Here is a 16,198-nt window from a genome sequence, read left to right on the forward strand (position 1 = left end):
TTTCGCTCCTTTTTCTGCAATGTTAGGCTTACCTAGTCGTAGAGACTAGGTGCTGTCACGACGGTTCACGGAAGGAGAACTAGGGTCGTGATAGTTAAATTCCTCCTCCCCCCCCCCCTTCCCCCACCACCCAAAAAAAAAACTGAAATAGTTTAAAGGCAAAACTACTCAAACCGTCAGTCTATAAACAATTTTAATCCCAACCAGCAAAAAAAAATATTTACCAGAAAAGGGCCAAATATCATATTAATCCAAACAATTTCTATTAATGTTAGTTTTTAAAACATACAGTGAGCTAAAGTGAGTTTCAAAGAATCGAGCACCTTAATTCAATTTAGAAATCACTATTAATTTGATTGGGTCGAAGGATTAAACTGAAAGTACCATGGGTAACCAATTGAAGCTTGTTTAAGCTTGAATTCAAAAATTTGGGTTTTAAAAATTGGAATTTATTTCGAGCGGGTGTTGTTGGAATAATAGATTGGATACATCTTAAGTAGTGTGATTCTCAATTTTTGGATGATTTGGTGGAGAATTTAGGTGGTTTGAATTGGCATTTGAGCGAAATTCGAAGCACACAAGATAAACATAGAAGAAGATGATATGTATCTCACTGTGTATCAAATATGTATCTTCATGTATCTTTTTGTGTATCAAATATGTATCTCCTATATATTCATGTATACGTGTATGTGAGATACATGTTTGATTATATGTCGTAGAGAAATTTTTAAACTCGAATTCAACTATGAATTTTGCATCAAAACTAGTCCAAATCACATCCAATCTTCCTCAAATTCGTATATTGACTCATCCATATGTTTTAATGAATTTTAACCATATCCATTGAAAAAGATCCCTTTTTGCTTAGGTGTTTGGAATCTTGTATACTTTTTTTCTTTGTGTTTCATCTTTGCTATCTCATCCATGAAATTTCCTTTCCGTCTTGCATCTAATGTTGCTGATCACACTTAAAAATATAAAAGTAGATCTTTGTGTGTGATTCTTGGAGAGAAAGAATCCTTGTTTATTTAAGTTTTTAATTTTTGTATGCGCTTGGCTAGTTTTGATAAGTATGTGATTAATGGCTAAAGATTGATAAATTTAGATTTATTTTAGACATTTCCGTAAGATGCCCTAATTTAAAGCCCAAGAGGCCATACTACTTACTTCGTTGGCCTTTTCGCGGCAGACCCAGCGATATATGGGCTAAAGTAGCCCAAAATAAAGGCGGGAAAAATATTTTTTCCTCTCAGCAGTTCATTTCCATTCCCGCCAATAGCGAGCCCTGAATTCTTGAGCACACCTCCCAATTCAGCAGCTATATAAACCCTAACCCCTATTTCCCACCCATTTTCTCTCTCTCTCAAACACTGTCAGTCCTTTTCCCTCCTCCCCATTTCCAAACCCTAACCCTAACTTCCCCAGACCTTCTCAAAACCCCTTTTTCATCGAAAATGTTGGAATTACGGCTTGTTCAGGGAAGTCTGCTGAAGAAGGTTCTAGAATCAATTAAGGATCTGGTGAACGATGCGAACTTCGATTGCTCTGCCACCGGGTTCTCTCTGCAGGCCATGGACTCCAGCCATGTGGCGCTGGTGGCGCTGCTGCTCCGATCTGAGGGTTTTGAGCACTATCGTTGTGACCGTAATATTTCAATGGGGATGAACCTTGGTAACATGGCTAAAATGCTCAAATGTGCGGGGAATGATGACATCATCACCCTCAAGGCTGACGATGGCAGTGACACCGTCACTTTCATGTTTGAAAGCCCCAGTAAGTTCCAATACTTATTTTTTCTGAAGCCTAGTTTTTTTGTAGGTCGTGTAACAGATAAATAAGATCTAGAAGCATTGTAAAATTTGTTATGTAAATTTGCAAATTGTTACTTAACTTTCCCAAAATATTTGACATTTTTTTTGCTTATGATTACTTTATTTAAAACACTGATATGTACCTTTTGGTTATTTTGACGTGGGAAAAATTGCAGCTTATAATATGTAAGTTATAAATTTTGAAAATTATTATGTTACTGATTCTAAATAATTATAAATAAAATAAACTTGTTTATTTAGCTCAAAATTGGTATAATTGATATTTGATCCAAGAGATAAAATTGCAGCTAAATAGAACTTTTGCCATAGTGTTTGAATATCTAATTTTTTTTAAAAGTAATTACCTTACTGTTTCTAAAAAAATATAAAATAAAAATGAGTTAAACTAGTTTGATTTAGCTCGGAAGTGATATTATTGACACTTGGTCCAAGAAATTGGCATTGGGTATATTCATCATAGCGTGTGGTGTTGCATGTATTAAGTTGAATATATTGTTTTAGAAATTGTGATTTGATTTTGAATTTGGATTTTGTCTCCTATTCTTCCATTGTTATGGCTGGGTGTAACTTATTAAGATTACTTGATGGTTCACAGCCCAAGACAAGATTGCTGATTTTGAGATGAAGTTGATGGACATTGACAGTGAACATCTTGGGATTCCAGAAGCAGAGTACCATGCTATTGTTAGAATGCCTTCTTCAGAGTTTGCTAGAATTTGCAAAGACCTTAGCAGTATTGGTGATACAGGTGCAATTTGCCTCTCATGTTAACTGCAGCATTAGTGAACTAACTAATGGTGATTGAAGATTTAACTTTTGTTTCAATTGGTAACTGCAGTTGTAATTTCTGTGACAAAGGAAGGTGTAAAATTCTCAACCAGAGGTGACATTGGTACTGCAAATATCGTTTGCAGGCAGAATACAACTGTTGACAAGGTAGATATTTTGCTTATAGTGTTTCTGTCTGGTTGATTATTTCTTGTGATATTAGCTGATGTTTGACATGTTGGTTTCAAATTGGCAGCCTGAAGAAGCCACAGTAATAGAGATGAATGAGCCAGTATCTTTGACTTTTGCCCTGAGATACCTGAACTCTTTCACGAAAGCAACTCCTTTGTCCAACACAGTGACCATCAGCTTATCTTCAGAGCTTCCTGTTGTTGTTGAGTACAAGATTGCTGAGATGGGATATATAAGGTTTTACCTGGCACCTAAGATTGAAGAGGATGAAGAGGAAACCAAACCTTGATTTTATGTTTCTGCTTTCTTTTGAACTTGGATTGTTGGTTGGGGGGGGGGGTTAAATTTTCTGTGATGAAGCTCATTTGAGGTTTTCAGGCAAGCAGTATGTAGTTTAGACTTGCTAGACAAATTTTTAGGTTTGTGTTAATTAATGAAATCGTGTATTTCCCTCTTTTTAACTCTTTTTCTATTCTCTTGCCTGCATCCGATGCTTGAATGTGGTAAACCTACTTCATTGAATTTACAGTTTCTTGTTCATTTGATGCTTCATTAAATATATAGTTACAACAGTTAAGGGATTTTCGTTCTGGAAGCATATAGGAGTAACTGCTCCTTAACATGATTTTAAGAATCTGAAATGCTTAATTGCTGTGAAAATATTGATTTATGAAAATATATCCTTGGCCTGTTGTAAGCAATGTACGACTAGGGGAGGCACTTACCAATTCCCATTTGCTTATCCACGATAAAGATGAAACATAAAATGTTACTAGCATTTTGTATAATTATGACCAATATTCTTTAATTTTGCTCGCATTTTCTTGGAAATGATGCACTAGTTTGTTAGAATTATTAGTGGTGAGAGGAAAAGAATTACAGATTTGCTAGCATTTTAGTTGAGATATGTGCGAAAACTTGAACCAAGAACTGCCAATATCAGAAGTATCAACAGGGAAGTAAATGTTATCTATTTCATTGTTGCACTCAGTACGCAGGACAAATCATCCTTTATGATCGTAAGATGAGAACTACAGTACAGTTGCAAAAAACGTGAGATTTTTTCCGATTGCAGTTTAACTCAATTTCTTTTTACAAATGCCTCTACAAACAGGAAAATTCAGATTTTAACACTGCTAGATTAGAACAGACAATCTCATCCCGCAGTCTAGCCATTAGCTGCAAAGCTATAGCACTGCTCATGGAGAATGTTCAAAGTGGTAGCCGTATAGCTGCAAACTAAAAGACTCTATAGTCTGTAGCGCTGCAACTAAGAATGGGAAGAATGTCCAAAAATAGAAGTCTGCCGAAAAATGATCAGGTCCTCCACTTTTCACCAATATAAACTGCTTGATCACCAAGCTCTTGTTCAATTCTAAGCAACTGCAAGATAAACAAACGCCATACTTATTAGAAAAAAGGACAGAAAAAAAGGATGTGAAAAAGTCATGCTTAAGAAAAATAAGTGTTTTGTAATGTGTCCTCCAGAGTATCAAACCACAATAAGAGCATGGCACAGCAGATGGCTGTGCCACTAAAACTTCTTTCATTGAGGAGGTTGTAAACAGAGGAATTACTTTTTCAAACCCTCCACTCCCGCCAGGAAAAAAGAAAAGGAAAAAGGAAAACCACTACCGTTCTAAAAATTGAAAGCAGTCCACAAATTCAGCTAAACATGGCAAATACATTATAAAAAATCATAGGCTAGCAACCAGACCTGGTTGTACTTTGCTAGTCGTTCTCCTCGGCAAGGAGCACCTGCTTTAATTTGACCAGTAGCTAAGCCAACAGATAAATCAGCTATAAAACTGTCTTCAGTTTCACCACTTCTTTGAGATATCACAACCCCCCATTGGGCATCCTTAGCCATCTTGACCACTTCAATGGTTTCGGTCACTGTACCAATCTGATTAACCTGCATCCCAGTGAATCCACGCCATCAGAAAGTATTTTACATCAGCAACATATGCTACCGATATTTCCAGACAATATGGAGACTTATCCTATGTATTCAATAGTTTAAGTTATAAAAGGATAGGATACTGTTCAGTTCCACTAAGGATTTATGATACTATCAAGGAGACTTGACAAAGAAAATCTGAAGGGCCTAACAATCAAGGAAGTACCAGAATCCCGAAGTAAACAAAATGGCATATTTTACTAAGATCTCAAATCACTAATAATAGGGCAATGACTCAGAATTAAATTAGTGCAAATATTGGAGTCTCATTTTTGGCATCAGATGGATGGACAATTTCTTGACAGTTGTCAAAACAATAAATAAAACATCTTGACAGGTGTGGATGAACAAGTACTCCTCCAGAGTTGCCGCAAATACTAAACTGTAGAGCGATCTCAAATGGCAGGTAAAGCCTTCAAAGAATTCTTGGTCACCAAGATGAACCAAAAGCCAGGGAGTTGTTCACTCCATTAGAGAAAAGCAGTAGACATTGAAGATATAGTGGTTGCTATGTGCAATGACTCCAGTGTGGGTGTTGGATAGCGGTGCGGATTACTCTGTTTATTGAGCCTTTTTTTTTGGGGGGGGGGGGGAGGGGTCAGCTGGCAATCTTATCCAGTATTCGATGATCAATGATGTGGTAGGGTTCAATTAAAGTTCTTTTTTCCCCTACAGGTCAGGTATGCTTACTTTAATGGACAGCAACCACCCCCTCAGGTGTACTTTGATGTGTAATTACATTACTTGTCTAACATCCTAGATCATAGCCTCTTCATTGTCCTTCACACGAAGATGAGTTAAATTTTTGAAATAATTTTAAAATAAAAAAGAAAGAACATATTCTAATGTTGATTACTAACCCAATTATAAGGCCGTTCGGACATCAAAATTTAACATTCAAGAGCTAATCTAAGTCCAGATCATATCATACGCTAATGAATTAAAGCGTTACACTGTTGGAGAAGATTCTTGTGAATTCCTAGCACTGCAAATATGTAGAATGTGGAGAGTCTAGTTCATTCCAAGAAAGGGAAGCACAAAATTACCAAAGGAAAACCAGAATAAGGTGAAACCACACAAAATCCTGAATGATCATATTACACATTGAGTTGCTAGGATATCTCTTTTCGGCGATATGATTGGAAAGCCATACTTTTGCAACGATCTATTTTTTTCTTCCTGTTTTAATAAATAAAACTGCTTTGGATAATTATCACAAGTCAGTGTCCCTTCACAAAATAAAGATTTAATTTCCAAAACCTTCAACCAACAATCTATGCAATATGGGTTATCCTTTGCAAAGATAAATCTCAACAGAGCTCTTCTATAGAGGATGTTTTTCCTTTTGTGCGTCAAATGAACACTGTTTGCTACAACAATTATTGATTCTACTCTTTTTAAGTGTGAAGCTTTCATAATATACTCCTTTTCTTGCAAATTGCACTTGTGCCATGGAGAGGAATATTCCTTGCCCTTGATCAGTCACAATTCGAACCAGACCCCCCCCCCCCTCCTCCCTCTCTCTCTGGTGCAGGATGGCCGCTCACGAATGACAATAGTTTGCTTCAAAGAAAGATGTCGTAGTACCAACAAATATCAGTAGGTACCTTGAGAAGAAGGGCATTGCACGCATTCTCTTGTATGGCTCTCTCAATCCGTTTAGGATTTGACATTAGTAAGTCGTCTCCAACCACCTGCAGCAAGCAATTCATGTTTGACACATGATAGGACACTTGATAAATATGAAATGACTTTATAAAAATAGCAAGATCGCAATAAATGTATGTCAGTGGGCAGAAGTGCATCATGGCAGATATTGCAATCAGATGATCAAATCACCAGGGAGAACCCAGACGAACCTGGCACATTCCAAGACTCGAAAAGTACTTGACATGCTCCCAGTCCTCCTTGTCAAATGGATCTTCAATTGAGACAACGGGGTAGTCTATAGGGAGAGAAAAAAAAGGAATTGATGAGAATGTGATATCTCGAATAACAGAAAGCTCACATCACAGAATCAATAGATAGCAAAATACCTGCACAGAGTTCTTTGTACATATCAATCATATCCTGTCCTGATTTAAAATTTTGTCCAGATTTATTTGGAGTCTTAAAATCTAAATCATATTTTGTACCTACATTTGAATAACGCAAGTCAGTTTGTTAGTAATAAGAATATAAGAAGATTATACAATCAAAGAGACATATCATTACACCATTTCAACCTAGCCTACTACACGCCAAAAGCTAAAGGCAAATTGCAGATTGAGTATTTTTTTTTTAATAATGATTGACGTTCGACTTTCCTACCCCCCCCCCCCCCCCCCACCCCCTAAAAAAAAAAAAGAAGAAACTATTGTCCTCCCACTCTATCCTGATTAATCTTACATGCATGTGAGCAAAGATTACTGCAAATCAACTGAAGACTTTCCTAGCTAGCTATGACAGAGTATCACATGATTCTACATATCTACAATCAGCAAAAATTTGAACTAAAGGGAATATATCACCTATGCAAAACTCAGTCGCAGCAACACCAATAGCTATCTTTATTTTCTCCTTGTACCCTGTTCTCCCAATAGCCTCCTGAACAAGGTCCAAGCCATCTCTTAAGCTGCAAATGCAGTATCCGGGGTCAACAATTTCATTGAGAAGCATAAGACGAAGACATCAAAACTTGCCTTGAGATGTCGGGAGCAAAACCACCGTCTTCACCAACATTACATCCATAGGCACCATATTTCTCTGTAATCACTACCTGCCCTTTTAATTGTAAGCAAAGACCTTTTTTATATATAAAGTAAAGCAGTTTATTGATAATTGCAACCAGGGGATACAAGAAACAGTAAAAAAACTGGATTAACTCCAAGACAAACTTTAAGGAGCTTATGAAGTCAAGTAACAGGTTTACATCATTTACAGCATTCTATTTGCTCCAGTAAAAAAGATTCAACAGACAATTTGCTTTGAGTCTAGGATTGCAAGTGGACTCTCCTTGAAAGCATCTCAAGTTTCTTTCCAATTGTAAGCAAAGATTATTAATACAAAACCTTTATACTTAAACTAGTATTAAGAAATAGTATTTAGTTAATATGCTTTTACACAAAAATTTACATTGTAACTGCGTATTAATTGGCGATGAGAAAAATTGGACCATTACACCAGTACAGCCCCAACTCTACATTTTTCCGAGTAGTATCACCATCACATGTGGATATCAAAGGAGGTTTTCTAATATGGCAACATGTACAGGCTGCAAATTGTATACTTCGGGCTAATATAAATTATGCACAAATTGCTGCACATTATTCCAGGATTAATAGAAAATCTTGGATGATAGCAGCTGTTCCAGCAAAATAGTGTGTATCCATAACAAACAAAGGATGTTTTCTATTTCATATGAATCAGAAGTAAGCTTGACTTGCACAGTGCATTAAGCCATTAATAACACTTAAGAAAGGAACAAGACAAAACACTCAAGAATTCTGGGTAAGGGTAAGAAGACACAAGATTAATAAGACATATGTTGTTTGTATAAACAGTTAGAGCAGTTCAAACTTCCTTCATGTGGCAGGTGGAGAACATCCGATAATAGAGTTAGAAGATATTTTAGTTGAATGAATTCACCTTCAAATGATGATAGGTCTCGGAACCAATTTGTAAAGCCTCCTCAAATGTCTTTGATCCCACTGGCAGAATCATTATCTCCTGCAGAAGTTTAATATCACTTTTCAGATATGATTTGCAATTTAGCACAAAAACATTATGAGCTCAAAATAGTGGTGTCATATCACGATGATCAAAATGTTGAAGAAAGTGATGGAACACAGTGGCAAAGTAGCTCAAAGAAACATCTCTGAAGAGCATAAAAGCAAAAGCGGGAAACGCATTAGGTAATAGATTTGGATCCACCATTCCAAGTGGAAATAGGTCTCTTCATCTAAAGTTACTTTTGGTCATTGGAAGTGACTATTTATGATGAGTAGAGACAGGACTGTTTCTTTCAGCATCACATATGTTATTCTTTAATTCAGACAACAAAAGTAATTTATATATGCTTAACTCTCTTCTGCAAATGCCACAAAACTTCTACATGTCAAAATTTGATTCAAGTGCAAAACCAAGAAAAACAAAAAGAAAATCGTTGGTGGGCTGGTTATAGAATCAAAGAAAAGGAGAACATGTCAATGGCATTAACCCAAAGCCAATTTATAATTTTTTTCAACGAAACTTGATGAAAAAATAGCACGTCACCAGCTTGTTCTTCTAGGAAGTAGACACTACTTCACAAATAATGAGTCACAACCACTATGAAGAACTTGTGAGCAAGCATTGTGCAGGTCTTAAAATATACAAGTAAAGACTACGGGTTCACCTGAATAGCCAAATTATTTCCAGCATGTTTTCCTCCAGTTACGAGAGTAAAGACTGGAATAGGAAGAAGCAAGCTTGTTTGACCAGAAAGATCAGCAATGTGTTTGTAAAGTGGAACCTGAAGTTCATCGAGAGATAAGCTACCTAGTCCAGTGAAGATTATGGGTTTAGGTATAAAACTGAGGAAGTATGCTTGCCTCTTTTTCAGCAGCTCCAGCTTTGCAAGCAGCTATTGAGACAGCTAAAATAGCATTTGCTCCAAGTTCACTCTATCACATTGGACAAAGGAGAAGGTCAGTGAGCATGAAAGCTATTATGTCCAAAAAATGGAAAATTATTAAATTCGCAGGCATTGAACAAATGAGGACTCAAGAGCAGGTCAGTTACAATCCTCATTGCAAGAAAATACTTTCTAGTACACATCACAAGAATGGTGGGCGGAAAGAAGGTATGCTTAGAGCTGAATGATAGAGCTACTTTTCTAAAGCCAGTGATAGATATTTCCTTAACCATAGCATAAGCAGAAAAAAACAATAAAACTAAAAGAAAGAGGATGGAAAGAAATGCACACAAGCGCTCAAGGGAGCCTAATTAACTACATTCCATAGAAAAAGGATACGAAAGTTGTATTGCTCTTATTATGTTCACTAATTAGATGGAACATTACAAGAAAATAAACTCCTTTGACAGAACCAAACAAATGGATATAATGGAAGAGAATTTCAAAGATAGGGAAAACTTCAATTGCCTGTAGGTAAAACACTCCAACTCAAGGGGTCCACAAAATTTATCTTACAAGATAGCAACTCTTGTTAAGACTTTCCTGCAATCCATGAAGTCCAGAACTCCAAGTATGTTGCAAGATGGCAATTTTAAGTACTAAGTTCCACATTCATAAACTATGCAGGTAGTCTAAAGTAGCATTAAGTACTAAGTTCCACATTCATAAACTATGCAGGTAATCGAAATACGCAGAGCCATTCTGACTCAAATGGCGAGCTAAACGAAGTAAGTACCTAATCGTTTGAACATTTGTACTCAGAGAAGCTAAAGTACCTTATTTTCTGTTTTGTCCAAGTCTATCATGACCTGATCAATCTGAGATTGAAGAGTGGGATCCATACCAACCAATGCAACTGAAATTTTCTCATTAATATTCTTGACAGCTCTATTCACACCATTGCCAAGATAAGTTCCTTTGTCTCCGTCACGCAGTTCAATAGCCTCATACCTGATATTTTAGAAAAAATACCACAATTACACCATTTTCTTTATTCTCCAATATAAATTGCAACGGCTAAGTAAATGCTCAAACACAAGTCCGCAACTAGCTCCAAAAAAATCACTTAGAGAGGCTGGAAAATTAGTTTGCATTTTCACTGTTGCACTTCCAACCTCTACTAAATTTTTTGCTTTTAACAGGTCACTCTTATTGGGTGGTAAAAATGAGATATACACAGCGAATCACAATCTGAATTCTGACTTAAGACTAGAAAGTACCTAGAGCACTGTTCATTTCTGTCACATGTATAAAACTATCCAGCAAAGATGAACAGGGGAATAAAAGGCTCTTGCATGAATCACTGAAAATTGTTAAACAAGAAAGCGCAAAGGAGCTTCACCGCAAACAATTATTCATAAAATAAAAATGATCTTTGCATGCATCAAAAACATTTTTAAAAATTAAAAAAAGGGCATTTGCTCTTGATTAAAAAAAAAAAGGCATTTGCACACACCAAACAATTGTTATCAAGAAAAGAACATTTCCCTCCATCTGGTGATTTTTGGTTCACAGATGACTTGAGTTAACTTGGAATGAAGTACTGGACCTAAATATAACAGAACGGGTATAGATGATTCATAGAGTCAAGTACCCAAGGGAAAGGCCTAGTGGTTGAGGCATAGGAGAAACAATGTGGAGATCTCATAGACGAATATTAACTACAACACTTTGTGTGAACCCAACTGCTCCAACCTTGGTGAGTAAGATTAAGCCGCCGAGATCTAACTAAAATTTCATTTCAATCCCGATATTGCTGAATTAGTATTTTTGCAACTTGTGTTAGACAGGTCGCATATGAATTAGTCCAGGTGCATGCAAGTTGACTCAGACACCACCCTGACTCAGACACCACCCGTTCATATAGAAAACTCCAACTTATTTGTATTGAACCCTAGTCCATTAATCAAATTTACTTGAGTTCAACAAAAAATCAATTTTGCGGAAAGTGTTCAGGCATGAATAATTATTACTCACAAACAAAAACAGAGACAACATTCACTTTAAAGAAAATAAGGAAATCAAAAAGGCCTACATTCCAGAAGAAGCACCACTAGGTACAGAAGCACGGAAAACGCCTTTATTCGTGTGGAGATCAACTTCGACGGTCGGAATTCCTCTACTGTCCAATATTTGCCGCGCTTTCACCTTCGTTATCACCGACGGTACAGATTTCCGCATGTGATTTGACTATCAAGCATACAGTTAGGGTTATTGAAACTGCCAATTTTGAATCAAAGCACCAAAAAGAAAGAGAAATTAAAAAAAAAAAAAAAAGGAACTTACAATGAAGAGGACGGGATCGGGGGTTTTAGCTCTGACGGCGGCATTAACGGCATCTTCGATTCTCCGAGAAAGCATGTGCTTATCTAGATATTCTTGCACCGACATTTTCTTCTTCTTAGCTAATCTTAGGTTTCTTCACGTGAATTTGGAAAACAGGGAATGAAGTGAAGAGAACTGTTGCGTTTTGTTGCCGGAAAAATTACTCCGGTAGCTCCGGCAGCTCGAGCTCGAATTTGAACGAAGATGGAGTAACCTAGGATCTTGTCTGAGTATTGAATTTGGGACAAATGAACTGATTGCTTTGCCTTGGTCTGATGATGCCGCGTGTCCCTGATCAAACGTTCACAAAATAGACTAGTATGGATTTCTACAATTTTATAGCGAGCTTTGTTTAGACTTTAGTGGGAGAAATTCAAAAGGCGAAATTGATAAAGCGCCCCTTTAAGTTGTCCTCAACGATCAAGTGAACACCTCAACCGAGCCATTTTTCATTTTAACACTTCAAGTAGCTATTAAGTAGGTTAAGTAAACACCCGAGTATAGCTGACCATATGCATGAGTTGCACTTGCCATGACTTGTCAATTGGACCAATCAAAAAAAGACACGTGTAATTTTGCCATTTTTAAAAAAGAAAAGGAAAAAAATGGACAAAATTTGAAGGAACAGAGACTTGTTGCTTCCATTTCTGGGTCAAAAAATAAAATTCCAAACCGTGGAGATTATTCTCCATCAAATGGTCTGCAAATCGCTGGTGATACAATTTCAGACAATTCCACCAAGTTTCACCTCCCCACCAAATTTCAGACAATTTCACTGTGGGAATCGTCTTCTCCGATGACATGCAAATTGTCGGTGATACAGAATTGAACGGAGGTGGAGTTCTAGCAGTCCAAATGGAGCAAACTCGATACCAATTTCTTTGCCTTGATGAGGAGAACGTGTTTGAGCCATCAATTCAACATGGGTATCAATCAAACACTTCAATTTTTGGTCTGCTATTGATACTTTACGGATAGGGTGTGATTGTGAATTTTTTGAATATTTTTGGTTTGCTTTAGAAGGGTGCTTCTCGTTACAGAATTATGGTTTGCATCCAAGAAAAATGCATAAAATCAGAATACGTGACCATACACTTCCATCAAATGACCAAAACATACTCAGAATCTCTAGCTTTTTGTTGAGATTAAAGATGCACAATGGTAATTGTTTGGATAATCTAGTAGAGAAGGTGAAAGAGAAGAATGGGTTTCGTACAAAAAAATTTGTTGAATTGGTGAAATCATATATTTGGTAATGGAGGCAGAGGCGATTTAGGGTAGAGGAGGGTGTTTAATGGTGGAGAAGAGAATTGGAGGAGAAGGTGTGAAAATTAGGTGGATCCACATTATTTTAGGAAAAGCAACCTAATTTTAGGTAGGCAACTTGCATCCGAGAGAGTGCATTTCACGCAATGGGGGCTGACATGGTCGGGTGTTTAGTTGATCTTCTTTTGTGAATAAATAAATTATTTAGCTGAAAATGGCCTCGGTTGAGGTGTTCAGTTGATCGTTGAGGACAACTTAAAGGGGCGCTTTATATATTTCGCCAATTCAAAAATAGCCAGATTTAAGAGTGGTCGTTCAAAAATAGCCCAGTTTCAAAAGTAATCGAAATTTAGCCACTTTTCATGTAAAGATAAATCTGAGCGAAAATACTGTTCAAAACCCGGAAAATAAGCCAGTATATTATGCTGGAGTTCCAGCATAAGTATACTTGAACTCCAACATATTATATTGGAGTTCCAGTATAAGTATGCTGGAACTCCAGCATAATATGATGGAGTTCCAGCATAAGTACACTAGAACTCCAGCATAATATACTGGAGTTCCAACAAAGTATACCGGTTCAGTATAATATGCTGGAAGTTCATATACAAGTGCTCGAATCTCCAGTATATTATACTAGAACTTTCCGTGTGTTGGAGTTCCAGCATAATATGCTGGAAGTTCATACACAGGTGCACCGAACTCAAGTATATTATGCTGGACCAGTCTCTGCTGCAGCAAAATAATGGTTATTTTTCATTGACTTGGTAAACGCTGGCTATTTTTGAATGACCAGTCCGAAAACTGGCTGAACCGTGCTATTTTTACGACTTTAGTATTTACCTGTATGTTTAATTTCTTTTTGCATGTGTTATAGAGCCAGCCTTACAGGTCATGAGTTTTGGCTCAAATTTTATATTTAATTAAAAAAAAATTAATTTCTCTGCACGTGCATTATACCTATATTTCATATTTTTTTAATTAAAGATATATACTAAAAATAGTTAATATACATATTTGAAAAATATTAATTTATCAATAAAATTATAAATCAAGATATACCAAAGCTTGGATTATCGCATAACCCTAAGATCTTTTATGAGTAAATTCAAAAAACATACTTTCCGACAAACTCTATCTCTATTTTTCTAGTCATCACACTATCAGTTAAATTTTGGTATATCTCCTTTTTGAAATTTGACTGCTCTAACTAACGATGTCGGAAGTAGGAATTCTTTGATCAACTTTATCTTTTTTATATGTTTTCGCCCTAAGCACATTCTAAAGCTATTTGTGTTACAAAAATTTAGCTCTTTAATACTTCATTAGATTTGTCTTGTAATCTTATTTCACATAGAGAAATATGAGATACATCAGAAAAATATATAGTTAGAGAAGAAAGAGTAAAATGTCAATAAAAAGAAGGACGATAGTTAAAGTTCCAAATGAACTTATAACTCTAAAGCTAAAACATTTGGAAAAAACTATTATCAATTAATTATCTAACTCACAAAAAAGTATAATAGAACTCCATTGCCACAATTTATTTGACAAAGAATGAATGTACTCCAAATTTAAGAAAGAAATATTAAAGGCACATAAATTAAAATATAAATAAAATACAAAAGTGATCTTAGGAGTTAATATTTACTTTTATGACAATTCAAGTTCATGCCTCAAAACAATTTATTTGTTCTAAAATCTCCTAACATGGTCTTAAAGAATGAAAATATGGGACTTGAACTCGTGATTAATTTATTTTATTTAATATTGAGAATCTTACAGAAATATCCCAAATAAGTCTAACTTACCAATCTCTAGCCATTAATCATAAACTTGCCAAAACTAACCAAGCACATGGAAGAATTGAATACCCAAATAAATAAGAATTATTTCTCTCCAAGAATCACATACAAATTCTTTCAAACAAGGTGATGAAATACAATCTCTCTCTCTATATATATACACACACACACACATACATATAAAATCCTAAAAACAGAAATGTATTTTCAAAAAACATGTCATATGTATGTTCAAGTGTGTCCGGTAATTTATATGAGATGCAATGCTAAATAATGAACCAAACAAATAACATATTAACATTTAAAAATATATAAGGGCGAGAAACATATGGGGATCTAGGATTTGATGACTACGGGTGCCATTGTCTACCATTAGTGAAGGAGATTGGTATAGGGTATACATTTAGTAGGTTTGATCCGTTTTGAGTTGATTCGGTTTGGTTCGCTTGGTTCAATCCACTTTAAATAAATTTATTTTGATTTTACAAGATTTTTGGTGCATACAAAAATATATGATCACCAAATTGAATAAGTTTAGTTAATTCGATTTAATTATTTCGATTCAAATTCTACTAAAAATATGATTAAAAACATAAAATAAAAACAAACTTTTAAATTAGCAAATATACCCCTTCAATCTTCATATAGCTAGATTAGTATTATGTCTATTGGTGCAATTATTTTAGAAAACTTTGGAAATCAAGGAATAACTTTAGATAAATAAAAGGAGAAAATAACTAAAATCACATTCAAATAAAATTCTGAAGATTTTGAAAGTTGTAATAGATTGGATCATATTAAGGAGTTTAAATCTAAGTTTTTGGATGATTTGGTAGAGTTTTGAGGTGGTTTGAATTGAAAATTCAAAGTAGAATATGAATATAAAAAAAGATTATATGCGTATCACATAAGTATCATATTTGTATCAAATATGTATCACATTTATAACTATGTATACATGTATGTGAGATACATGTATAATGCATGTTTGACACATGTGTCGTAGAAGAATTTTTTGAACTCGATTTTAACTACAAATTTTGATACCAAATTAGTCCAAATCACCTCCAACTCTAAGGGCAGCCACTCCAAGCCTGCCCTACCCACATATCTCCAAAACTCTACTGGAATCTCGTCTGGTCCGGTCGCTTTGCCCCGACTCATCTTACCCATCGCATCCGCGGCCTCCTAAATAGTACAATATTTTTATGGAAAAGGAAAAAAAATTTACTTGATTATCGATGTTAACCATTCGCATATTTAGGGGATATAAATTCTTTTTCAAGCCCAACAATGGCGAATATTCAAATACACATAAAAATTCAGATTCCGGAAGCTTACTTGAAGATAATATAATCAATATTTTATAGCACCCACATCGAATAAAATAATA

General features: G+C 35.6%; 2 protein-coding genes across 2 annotated transcripts; one reads left to right on the top strand and one right to left on the bottom strand.

The window, feature by feature from the left end:
• Window positions 1,326-3,335, top strand: LOC109227135 (proliferating cell nuclear antigen). Its single transcript, XM_019392167.1, has 4 exons — window positions 1,326-1,776; window positions 2,431-2,583; window positions 2,674-2,771; window positions 2,860-3,335. Exons 1-4 carry the CDS (start codon window positions 1,458-1,460, stop codon window positions 3,082-3,084), a joined length of 795 nt encoding a protein of 264 aa, XP_019247712.1. The 5' UTR covers window positions 1,326-1,457; the 3' UTR covers window positions 3,085-3,335.
• On the bottom strand, window positions 3,738-12,040 carry LOC109227136 (cytosolic enolase 3). Its single transcript, XM_019392168.1, has 13 exons — window positions 11,696-12,040; window positions 11,445-11,599; window positions 10,186-10,360; window positions 9,327-9,398; window positions 9,131-9,247; window positions 8,383-8,463; window positions 7,437-7,513; window positions 7,266-7,369; window positions 6,792-6,890; window positions 6,615-6,700; window positions 6,363-6,449; window positions 4,513-4,710; window positions 3,738-4,178 (listed from the first exon to the last, which is right to left on the bottom strand). Exons 1-13 carry the CDS (start codon window positions 11,798-11,800, stop codon window positions 4,113-4,115), a joined length of 1,422 nt encoding a protein of 473 aa, XP_019247713.1. The 5' UTR covers window positions 11,801-12,040; the 3' UTR covers window positions 3,738-4,112.

The sequence above is a fragment of the Nicotiana attenuata genome, chromosome 6, assembly GCF_001879085.1.
Source record: "Nicotiana attenuata strain UT chromosome 6, NIATTr2, whole genome shotgun sequence".
In the NCBI taxonomy this organism is placed as follows: Eukaryota; Viridiplantae; Streptophyta; class Magnoliopsida; order Solanales; family Solanaceae; genus Nicotiana; species Nicotiana attenuata.

Coding starts and splice junctions, on each gene's coding strand:
- LOC109227136 (XM_019392168.1), bottom strand. CDS start 11,800: ATGTCGGTGCAAGAATATCTAGATAAGCACATGCTTTCTCGGAGAATC. Junction 8,464..9,130: donor GAAATAATTTGGCTATTCAG/GTGAACCCGTAG, acceptor AAACTTCTGCAG/GAGATAATGATTCTGCCAGT. Junction 6,450..6,614: donor CGAGTCTTGGAATGTGCCAG/GTTCGTCTGGGT, acceptor TGCTTGCTGCAG/GTGGTTGGAGACGACTTACT.
- LOC109227135 (XM_019392167.1), top strand. CDS start 1,458: ATGTTGGAATTACGGCTTGTTCAGGGAAGTCTGCTGAAGAAGGTTCTA. Junction 1,777..2,430: donor TTTCATGTTTGAAAGCCCCA/GTAAGTTCCAAT, acceptor GATGGTTCACAG/CCCAAGACAAGATTGCTGAT. Junction 2,772..2,859: donor AGAATACAACTGTTGACAAG/GTAGATATTTTG, acceptor TCAAATTGGCAG/CCTGAAGAAGCCACAGTAAT.